The following is an 11374-nucleotide window of genomic DNA, read 5'->3' on the forward strand; positions in this document are numbered from 1 at the left end:
ATGTGACATCCTTTTATATATTTGAACATGGCTATCATCTCACCCCTGAACCTCCTCTTCTCCAGGCTAAACATACCTGCAGCAGTTTTCTCTCCAAAATAAAAGCGAGCAAGTTTAAGCAGCCTTGTTCCAAGATGTGACTGGGGTGGGATGGCCAGAGTGCCAGCTCCTACTCCCAGAGAGGAGGGTTCAATTCCCCACTCAGCCAGGAAGCACCTTAGTCGGCGTTTGCAGCCTCCCTCGCAGGGTTGTTGTGAGGAAGAAATGGGGAGGAGGAGAACCATGTACACCACCGTGTGTGTGTGTGTGTGTTACATTTATATACCACCTTTACTCCCAAGCAGCTCCTTGGAAGAAAAGGGTGGTATAGAAATGTAATAAGAAGAATAAATTGTATGTAGCTTGGCTGCCAGGCCTGCTGGCTTTGCTAGCTGTGCCTGTGAGGGAGAGGCAGCGTGGAAGCAGCATCTGGCATAAAGTGTCATGAGCTTCCTGCTTCTTCCAGTCCAAGATGGCTGGAATAGTGGGGAAGGAGGAGGACTGCATCACAGAGCAGGGAGGACATAGGTGGAGATGGCCTTGTGGTTCTTCCATCCTCCACCTCATCTAGCAGGGGGCAAAAATGGGCACAGGAGTGAATGTGAATTTTGCTTTGGTTCATGAGGCTGGTTTCTACACACAAACTGTGGCATTCCGCTCTATCCTCCAGCCAGACAAGCAAGAACCATTATCAGAGTTCAAGACCACATTCCAGCAAGTCAGAAACATTTGAGGAGAGGTTGCAAAGTAGGGCTAGTGAGAGGGGTGGAGATTCTGGGGGCAGGGGGGCCTGGAGAGAGTCCCAGGGGCGAAACAGAATAGACCTGGGGGGTCACATGTGGCCCATAGGCCTCTGCTCTCTAGCCCCCAGTGACCACGGCTGCAATCTCCCATCTTGATCCCGAGCAGCCCCATGGATGCAAGATGTGTGCAGAGTACCTTTGGAGAACAGGCGGGAGACTGAATGCTCTGCTCCTCCTTTTTCAGATACCAAAGCCAAGTGTTACCAGGGCGCTGGAGAGGGCTACATGGGGACATGGAACACAACTGTGAGTGGAGCCAAGTGCTTGAACTGAAAGCTCGATTCCTTGAGGAATAAGCGGTACAATGCGTACCGGGCAGATGCCGCTAGGTTGGGCCTTGGAAACCACAACTATTGCAGGTGAGAAAGTGAGTTTAGGAGGGGCCTCTTCCTCTTCTTGCCCCCCAATACCATGGGACATTATTGCAGTCAAACCAATAATTCATGTTTTACCAGATTGGCACATGAAGGGGCTCATAGAGCTTTCTTGTCAAATTTGCTAGAGAGAACTCTGTGAGATCACTTCCTTTGTCTGCTTTGGCAGGAAGCTGTAGCCCTACATCCTTCCAGCCTGGGCAGCCTCCTCTTTCTTCGTCATGCTTCCAAGCTGACCACATGTCCATGTCTGAGGTCTGCAGCTCAGACACAATTTTGAACTTACCTTTTGTACTTTGGTAACTTAGATAGTACAATCGTACTTTGGTTTTGGAACAGCTTAGTTCCTGAACATTTTGGCTCCTGAATGCTGCAAACCCAGAAGTGAGTGTTTCAGTTTGCAAACTATTTTTGGAAGTTGAACGTCCAACAGGGCTTCTGCGGCTTCCGATTGGCTGCAGGAGCTTCCTGCAGCCAATCAGAAGCCACGCCTTAGTTTCTGAACGTTTTGGAAGTCAAATGGACTTCCAGAATGGATTCCTTTCGACTTCCAAGGTACGACTGTAGTTATAAACATGCTTTTATTTGGTGCTGCAATTGCTACTTCAACCTAGATTGTGTAAGTAAATACTACTTTTACTTCTTTACAAAACAGTGTTGTGATTGTTGTTTTTAAGGGGTAGACAATGGGTAATACCAGGAAAATCCAGTCTGCCTTTAGAGCATCCTGGATTATTGTTTGTAAAAGCTTAAATCAAACTTTTCTTAGCTTCAAAGTTTAAGCTGCAAAGGATGGTACTCTGTTAATCTCACAAATGTGAGCAAGGAAGAATAATAACTAAACCATGTATCCTCTCCTAGTGCCGAAATCCATTCCCACAAATACATCCTTGTAGGCAAAATCTACTCTGAGCGGGAGAAATATTGACATTGTCAAATAAGGATGCTGCAGAGCTGGAAAAGGTTCAGAAAAGGGCGACCAAAATGGTTGAGAGCATCTCCACTGTGAGGAAAGGTTACAACATTTTAGTTTAGTGTAAGTGAGACTTTGGGAAGACACACAAGGTGGAGGTGTATAATATCATTTCATCATAATTTCATGAAACTGTGTGCGCTTTGTGGAGAAAGGGAATAAATAGGAAGACATCTAGGCCATATAGTGAAGCTGAAGATTGGAAGATTCAGGGCTGACAACAGGAAGGACGTCTTTGGAGAAGAGAAGAGTTTTGGATTTGATATCCCGCCTTATCACTCCCCTTCAGGAGTCTCAAAGCGGCTCACATTCTCCTTTCCCTTCCTCCCCCACAACAAACACTCTGTGGGGTGAGTGGGGCTGAGAGACTTCAAAGAAGTGTGACTGGCCCAAGGTCACCCAGCAGCTGCATGTGGAGGAGCGGAGACGCGAACCCGGTTCCCCAGATTACGAGACTACCGCTCTTAACCACTACACCACACAAGTCTTCCCTCAGGGCTTAGAATTAAACTATGGAGCTCCTTCCCCCAAGGCGTAGTGTCAACCACCAACTTGGGTTGAGAAGACCAATTTCCACGAGCCTAAGAGGAGCCTGTGGGAGCCGGTGGAGGCAAAGCAGAGTCAAAATGGCCAGCAGCCATCAAGAGCCCCTCTCCGCTGCTGCCTCCTCCTCCTCCTCCTCCTCCTCCTCCATGAATTGGTCCAGTTCTCTTTTAAAGACATTCCGGTTGGTGGTTACCACTGCCCCTGTGGGCGTGAGTTCCAGAGCTGAATTCTGCACTTCAGGAAGAATTATTTTTTAAAAAAATCTATCCTGAATCTTCCAACATTCAGCTTCATTGGGTGTGATATGAGAGAGGGAAGAAAACGTCTCCAACCACTTTCTTCATGCCTTGCATAATTTCATAAAATTTCATTGTGTCACCTCACACTTGCCTTTTCTCTAAATTAAAAAGTCCCCAATGCAACAGCCTTTCTTCATAGGAGAGTCACTCCATCCCTTAATTAATTTAGCAGCCCTTTTCTTGACCTTTTCCTGGGGGATAAGGCTGTCAGTGGCTACTGGCCTTGACGGAGGTGATGCTTCCCTGGGGGGGGGGGGGAGGCAGTCGGCTTCTGAATAGCAAGTGGGGGGCGGGACAGGGCAAGTGCTGTTGCACCCAGGAAAGGCTGCTTCCAAGCCTTTCACTGACTTCTAGTTGGCTGCTGTGAGAACCGAGTGTCTGTCTAGATGTTTCTTCGTATGATCTAGCAAGACTCTTCCTACATTCTTGAAATTATCAGTGTATTATTTTGAGTATAAATGTTGGCCTCCCCCCCCCATTTTTTCCCTTATTTTTGAGGTTGCAGCTGAGTTTGCAGCTGTCCCCAGTGGTGCAGTGGGCCAGTGCATCTGGCTATCAACCAGAAGGTTGGTGGTTGGACTAGATGACCCCTGGAGTCCCTTCCAGCTCTACAATTCCACACTGCTATGATAAATGTCTTAATGGTACAAAATGCCCAGTGTTTGCCTTTCCTTTCCTCTAGAAACCCTGATTCCGACATCATGCCCTGGTGCTTTGTCTACAAAGGAAACAAGTACAGCTTTGAGTTCTGCAGCCTCCCTCCCTGCGCCAACAGTAGGTTCAAGGCTCCTCTGCAGTGGGGCAGAGCCAGATGGGGCGGTGAAAATGTTGTGCTATGAGCATTGGAGCCGAAGGGAAGAAGGCTTTTAGCAGTTTCTCTCCACATCACGGCCCTGATCCAAATTAACTTGTGTGAATTCCACACCCACACACTTGTATTTTGGTCTGCTCCTTTTCAATAGAAATATGCACCAGACTCCGAGAATCTTGCGTGGAATCTGGAGCTCTAGTTCCACCACAATCATTCCCTATTTGTGCAGCATGTTTAGTTTTGCAGAAACAAAGAATTGGCTTCATCTATGGTTATTGCCATGCTTGCGGGAAAATGGAGTAGAAAACTTGTGTTAGTTGGCCTCAGTGACCAAACTCGCTCATTACGGTAGAAAAAGGAGACAATGAGAAGATGCAATATATACTAAAAGAGACTTGATTATGAATTAAATAAAAATGGGAGGGTGCTGGCTTCAAATAATCATTTTGCAATGTTCTGATGGCATTCAACTTAAACATTTTCTTAATGTTGCATTTTGGATATTGATACCTTCATGCTTGCAGGAAAAATGTATTATCTTGTTTATTACAAATTATTTAATAGGGCTCGTATTCATAAGGTATGTGTAAGCTTTGTTCTAAGACATGTACAGTAACTTTCAGCTTTTTATTAGGCCAGTCACACTTCTCTGTAGTCTCTCAGCCTCACTCACCTCACAGAGTGTTTGTTGTGGGGGAGGAAGGGAAAGGAGAATGTTAGCCGCTTTGAGACTCCTTCAGGTAGTGATAAAGCGGGATATTAAATCCAAACTCTTCTCCTCCTCCTCCTCCTCCTCCTCCTCCTTCTTCTTTTTCTTCTTGTCTGTGTTGGTTTTCTAGTTAAATAAAAATCATTTAAAACTTTTCTAGTTAAATAAAATATGTAAAATTTAATTTAAGAACCAGCCCCATCCCTTGTAACATCTATGGCGCTGTACAGATGAAAAGTGGATCCCTGCCCCAAGGTTCATACATTTAAGGCACACACCCCCCAACTTGGAAACTGTGGGTCATCAGGGGTGCTGGGAATTGTAGCTCTGTGAGAGGTAAACTATAGCTCCTATGATTCTTGGGGGGGGGGGATGTGCTTTTAATGTAGGCTTCACAATTGAAAATCTGCAGTGAGAAAAAAACCTCAAACTATATGCCCCATGAATGTGGTTCGGGCCTGATGCAAACCTGCCTTTTTTGTCACAGAAAGTCACACTTGCATTTCTGGAAGAGGCAACAACTATCGAGGTCCCCACAACCGCACGGAATGGGGTGCTGCTTGCTTGAGGTGGGATTCCCAGTTCCTTACTGGGCTGGTCTTCAATTCCCATCGGGAGGATGCAGAGCAGCTCGGTCTCACCAGCCACAACTTCTGCAGGTAAGCCGACCCTCACCTTTTCTCCTTGCAGTTTTTTGTCCAAAAAGAAAAACTAAATGCAAAACATGGCTTATTGATAAGATATGTGTTTGGCTTTTCCAAAAAGGCTCTGGACCACTCTGCCTTATCTAGTGTAAGAACAATAACCTGCTGATTGGCTCTGCCCTGTGTGCTGCTTTTATTGAATTCATAGAAATAATTCTGCAATTAGATGAGGCTGTGTTTTTTGGGTCATCCAATCCATTTGTGCCATTTCATTCATGTTTGCTACAAATGCCTATGTGGTTGTTGATAAAATATTGGTGAAAACCCGAATTTGGATGTGGTCATGTGTAGGATTGCATTCAGGGTCTTGGCGTGTGTTCCACTGGTGTATGCATATATGATCTTGCACACTGGTAAAAAACCACACACCACACACAATGGATCTCGATGCAGTTATCTAGAAACTCAGGAAGTGGACTTGTACATTCCCTGCACCCACCACAATATGGCACTGACTGGCATTGGCACTGACTGGAGATGGAACGTGGGTCCCTTGGCATCCCACCATTGGCCAGGCTGGTGGGAAACATCTGGAGGGCATGTTTAGCAGCCACTTTCCAACTTTCACTGAGAGTCCCCTTCTCTCTGGGATCCTTTTAACTGAACATTTCAGGGATTGAACCTGGGACCTGTGGTCCATCCCTGAATGTACCTTGACTTGTCCCAAGGCAACCTTGACGCATTGTGGCAATGCATTGGTAGTGTGTTACCAGGGCACATCTGTGCACCGGGAACACATTGCAGGGAAGGGAAGAAGTGCAAAAGAACGGAAAGCTGTTGCAAAACATGCCTGCCTAGTGCTCTGTCCAACTTGAAAACAGTAAAAACAAGGGAGAGTTTCAATAGCATTGCTTTCCAGTGCAGAAACTATTCAGATCTTTTAGAATAAAATTGGGATGAGGACAATTTCTCTAAGCGCCCCCTTCCCAAGGACTCTGAGTGAGGCTTTGAATCACAGCTGAGGCCAGAGGCCACTTCACACAGTGTCTGTGAAAGCCGACCAGGAGGAGGAGATGATGCTGGATTTAATGGCTTTTGACTATCCCCAAGTGTTTCCAGGCCTGCCTGTGACTTTATAGTATAGGATGGATTGATGGATGGACACAGGAAGTCACGGCTGATGCAGAGCTTTCTGTGGCGTGGACCAGTTTCAAATTCATGTTGTGTTAAGCTGGGTGGGGAACCTTTGGCCCTCCGGTTGTTGCTGAACTCCAACTCCCATGCACCCACAAAAAGGGCCAAGGATGTTGGGAACTATCATTCAGCACCGTCTGGAGGGCCGCTTGAGTCATGGCTTTCCCCCAAATAATTCTGGGAAATATGGTTTGTTAAGGGTGCTCAGAGTTGTTAGGAGACTCATATTTGCCTCCCAGAGCTACAATTCCCAGAGTGGTTTAACTTATTGACAGTAAGAGCTGTTTGACAGTGGAATTTGCTGCCAAGGAGTGTGGTGGAGTCTCCTACTTTGGAGGTCTTTAAGCAGAGGCTTGACAACCATATGTCAGGAGTGCTCTGATGGTGTTTCCTGCTTGGCAGGGGGTTGGACTCGATGGCCCTTGTGGTCTATTCCAACTCTATGATTCTATGATATTCATCCCTCTTCACAGGGAACTCTGGGAATTCTAGCTCTCGGATCAGGAACAGGAGTCTCCTACTAACCTTCAGGCTACTTAACAAACTGCAGCTCCCAGAATTCTTTGCAGGAAGCCCTCTAAAGTGGCATCATAGTGTTTTAAATGTATGGTGAGAATGTGGCGCCTTGACCAATCTGCATTGAATGGGGCTGATGGCCAAAACGTCAGGAGTGTTGGGAAAAAGCTGTTCTAAGTACATGCAAAAAACAAAGGTTATCAAGCAGCCCTCCGTAAACTCCAGAACATCATCCTCAGGGGACATACAAACCTGGGTAGCCCACACTGCTGCTCTTTGCAGGGGCAGAGAGGGGGGAGCATTTGATCTCTGAAGTAATCCTGTTCCACTTTTGTGTTGCAGGAATCCTGATAATAGCACCCAGCCTTGGTGCCACGTGCTCAGGGGTGGCAAGAGGAAATGGGAATACTGCAATGTGCCAGCTTGCTGTAAGTGCCTGCCTTATCCGTGGGGCAAAATGCCAGCAAACTGCATTTCAGTTGCTGGCTCCAATGGTGATCTGATGTACCTTTACTGTTGTTTTCATTGCTTTGTATTTTATAATAATGTTTCTAAATGTTGTGAGCCACCTTGGCTCTAGCTCTGGGAGGAAAGGTGGGATAAATACTACTGCTGTCTATTGTCTTCTGAGCACCAACCAAAGACCTTCCTCTTCCAACTTTTAAGCAGAGATCTTTCTGTGTCTGCATCTGTAGTGGAATTGTTTTGAAGATGCTTTTATCATTGAACTGTTTGCCACCCGGGTTCCTTTGAGAGGACGGATGGGATAGCAATGTGCTAAATAAATGAAGAGGCCCTGGGAGAGCATTTTGCCCCAAGCGGAGAGTTAACGTTGTATCTGAGTCTGGGGCACATTTTCCTTGTTTTCCTGGCCACGTGTGGAACGAGAAAGTACCGCCAGTCTCAGTTTCGGATCAAAGGAGGCCTCTACTCGTACATCCAGTCCCACCCGTGGCAGGCGGCCATCTTTGTCAGGGTACAAGGAGTGGAGGCCTACCTCTGTGGTGGGGTCCTGATCCATTCCTGTTGGGTCCTCTCAGCTGCCCACTGCTTTGTGGAAAGGTAAGAGTCCGGCGCCTGATTTGCCATCTCTTCTGCACTTGCTGCCCCCTCAGGAAGTCTCTTGAAGTCAGAGGCAATTTGTGGTTCTGGAGATGAAGAGCCAAGTGGGAGTTAGCAACATTTGTGCATTTAGCAATTGTTCCGTTCGTGCAGGTTTTTCTTGGAGTAATAGCAGGTGGGATTCTGCTGTGGGGAGGGTTTGCTGCTGCAGTCCGGATCTCCCCCGCTCCTCTTCCTGCTATTTGTATTGGGAGGCAAGTCCCAATTCTCCATCTACCTCAATACACCCCCCCCCCCGGACAGGAAACATCCCTTCAAGGTCTGGGGCAGGGTTTTTTCTTATTCCCCCCAAGACACAAAATGTTTGCTTTGTTGTTCTATGAAAGTAATCCATCCAGCAACTTTGCAAGGCAGCCAGTTTTCTCCCCCTGTAAGGGATGTTGTGAAGAAAGACAGTCAGTCCTTAACTAACGCACCAAGAAATGTAGCCTTTCTAGCCCTTTAAACCATGGATAGGAATCGTTGCACCCAAGCAGGGACGAAAAGAGTCAAACGACACCAAGGGGTTAAATCCAGAGAAAGAGCTTTTATTCTGCCATGGGGGGGGGGGCAGAGGAGCAAGTGTGATAGAGTCACAAAACAAGCAGGATTTCACAGCCATTTGCACAGAGTATATATTCCTCTTCCAGTTCCCTCCCCTTTCTCCTCCTTCTGAAAAGTTCTGCCCCATGTCTCCTGAGCATGAACAGAAAGTTCCTGTCTTGGGACTCTTTTTGGACTCTTCCCAGAAAGGGGGTGAGAAACCAAAGGGGGTTTCAGAGTGTTCAGATATGTTTCATTCTCTTGTCCTGGCATAGTTCCCGGAAAGAAAGTTGCAATTTGGTTTTTAACAAGGCCACTGGCCTTAGAAACAAACAGGCTCTGAGAAACAATGGACTCTGTTCTCTACCTTCGTTAGAGTCTTTTTGTTACAGCAAGAGGAATATGCTTAGCTAACGCTTTTAGCCTTATTTGAAAAGTGCTTGAGGCGAGGCTTTGAGGCCTGGCTGGGGAGGGGGAATTCATAAACAGTTTGGGGGTTTTAGGGTAACCTTAACTGACTGTCTTTCTTCAGTTGCACATGGTTGAGCTGAAGCTTGAGCGAGGCCCAGAGCAGGGTCTTGTCGCCTGGGCAGCCCAGGACCTCCGTCCACACTGCCCAGGCTTGTGCCCCAGGGAAGTCACTCCAGTGCTGCTATAGCAGCAGGTGGACTTCACCCCCAGAGGTGAACTCCATTGTCTCAAGACTGAAGGACGCTAACTTCCAATGTTCCAGCTCTCGTGTGCCATTTTTCAGCAGTTCATTTTTTGAACCTGCTGCTCCATAAGCCTGGGATATTTCTCCACCTTTGAGCCAAACAGCTACTTATTGAAAGTGCATTTTCTCTCTCTGTCTGTCCTGCTGTTTTTTCATGATCTTCCTTTCTCCCCTCTGCATTCCCTTTCTCTTACATACCATAGTTTATTAGATTGCAAGCCTGGGAGTCAGAATGTGCCCCTCTTTGATTTCTGCGTGGTGCCCAGCAGGATGCTGAGGACAGCACAAACAGCAAATGTTGGCGAAAGGTCAACTGCAGGAATCAAATAGTCCTCATATATAGAAATGACAGAAATAGAAGATAAAAGAAAAACAAGCAAAATGGTTCAGGGCAGTTAAAGGTGAAGAAAAGAAACAGAAATCATGCAGGATTATAATACTTCAGAATTTTGGGCAGCTATCCCTGAAGCCTTTGGAGCGCAGCTGGAGTTGCTTTCGCTGAAGCCAAGGAGAGTCCAGATAAGCTGTTTAAGTTTCAAAGAAACTCAAAAAACAGGGCTGAAAAGCTCCTGACTGCTGATGTTAAAGACTGGTACAGGGAGTTTCCAATCACAGGTTTTTATACTGTAAGGCAAAAGAATTTTTAAAGGGACAGACCATCTAGTTCAAACAAAGGGGGGATTGCTAAGATTTGTAAAGAATAACCAGAATAATATTAAATAGAGTTGTAAGAAATTATTACAAGAAGGAACAAAAGTCGATATAAGAATTGAGACCTGACGGAATTAAGGAACCAAATATAAAAATAAAATACGTTTATTTCTCAAAATATCTGCATTTATCTCAGGAGTTTGAGGTTTATAAATGATCAACCATCTGAAATCCACTGCCTTACGTTTAGCTTCTAAGAAGTGAGATGTAAGAGGTGCTTCCGTAACGTAACGTTCTGTAAAGGTAATGTTTCTGTGCCATTTCTCAGTTCCGCGACTGTCTCCCCCCCCCCCATCAGCCTCACCTGTGGAGCTCCTCTTCGGACGGGGAGTACTTGGCGGTGACGTCAGCCAGGTCTCCGAAAATCTGGTTGCCGTAGACGGTCAGCGAGGAGAGGAGGGCCAGCTCCTGCCAGGTGGAGCCCAGGAGACAGGTGTAGTCCTTGATGGACAGCTCGCCAAAGAAGGGCAACTTCTTGACCCAGGCGATCTGGCGGAAAAGGAGCTCATCGGCCAGGCGGCAGAGCAGCGCAAAGAGCTCCGACTGGGTCACTTTGTACCTGCGGGAGGGAGAGCGGTTAGGGGCCCAAAGCGAGTGTCGGTTATGGGCCCACCGGCCGACGTTGCATTCGCACCGTTTAATACCACCCCTCCGTGGGTTTCTTTTTCACGGGTCTGCTTTGCATTTTTTAAAGGACGCGGGTGGTGCTGTGGGTTAAATCACTGAGCCTAGGGTGGTCGGTTCGAATCCCCGTCAAGGGGCAAGCGCCCGTCACTCAGTCCCTGCTCCTGCCAACCTAGCAGATTGAAAGCACATCAAAAGTGCAAGTGGATCAATAGGTCCCGCTCCGGAGGGAAGGTAAACAGCATTTCCGTGCGCCCCCCCCGTGTGACAAGGCTCCCCACTGTGCTGCTCTGAGGGGGCCAACAGCGGGCAGAAAGGGGGTGCGCCACTCACCCGTCTTCGATGAGCATGGGGGTGCCGAGGGGCCCCATGTCCTCGGCCGAGACCAGCTGGCTGATGAGGAGAGCGGGAGCCTGGGGGTCAAGGCTCCGGGGGGGGGCAGCAGGGCCGAGTGCGCCGGGCAGCTCTGAAGGTGCGGGAGGTATTGGTAGGGGGTGGGCCCCGGGCCCCCCAGGTATGGATCCCTGAGTGCAGCAAATCCGTTCAGCTCAACAGATCTGCTGGAATAGGAAAGGCGGGGGTTAAGAGGCAGGGGTAGGGGGGCGCAGGAAATGGAAGAGGGGGGGTCCAGAGCTTCAACCATTCCATGCCATGATTAATTGTTTGATTGAATCAATATATCAACCGATACCAACGATGGCCAGACTTGGGGATGTTTTGGGACTACAATTCCCATCATCCCTGTCCTGGGAGCAGGCGATGATGGGAGTCA

General features: G+C 47.6%; 2 protein-coding genes across 2 annotated transcripts; one reads left to right on the forward strand and one right to left on the reverse strand.

Annotated features, from left to right (window-relative positions):
• Positions 1 to 852: 852 nt before the first annotated feature.
• On the forward strand, positions 853 to 8139 carry LOC309537620 (tissue-type plasminogen activator-like; the record flags this gene model as incomplete). Its single annotated transcript, XM_082232511.1, has 6 exons — positions 853 to 1201; positions 3717 to 3808; positions 5042 to 5213; positions 7251 to 7412; positions 7797 to 7970; positions 8124 to 8139. Exons 2-6 carry the CDS (start codon positions 3736 to 3738, stop codon positions 8137 to 8139), a joined length of 597 nt encoding a protein of 198 aa, XP_082088637.1. The 5' UTR covers positions 853 to 1201; positions 3717 to 3735.
• Positions 8140 to 10138: 1999 nt separating this feature from the next.
• Positions 10139 to 11043, reverse strand: LOC309538218 (nuclear receptor subfamily 6 group A member 1-like). The gene is made up of 2 exons (XM_082233546.1): positions 10936 to 11043; positions 10139 to 10537 (listed from the first exon to the last, which is right to left on the reverse strand). Exons 1-2 carry the CDS (start codon positions 10971 to 10973, stop codon positions 10279 to 10281), a joined length of 297 nt encoding a protein of 98 aa, XP_082089672.1. The 5' UTR covers positions 10974 to 11043; the 3' UTR covers positions 10139 to 10278.
• Positions 11044 to 11374: the final 331 nt, after the last annotated feature.

The sequence above is a fragment of the Podarcis vaucheri genome (genome assembly GCF_965113315.1).
Source record: "Podarcis vaucheri genome assembly, chromosome: 7".
NCBI classification, from domain to species: Eukaryota; Metazoa; Chordata; class Lepidosauria; order Squamata; family Lacertidae; genus Podarcis; species Podarcis vaucheri.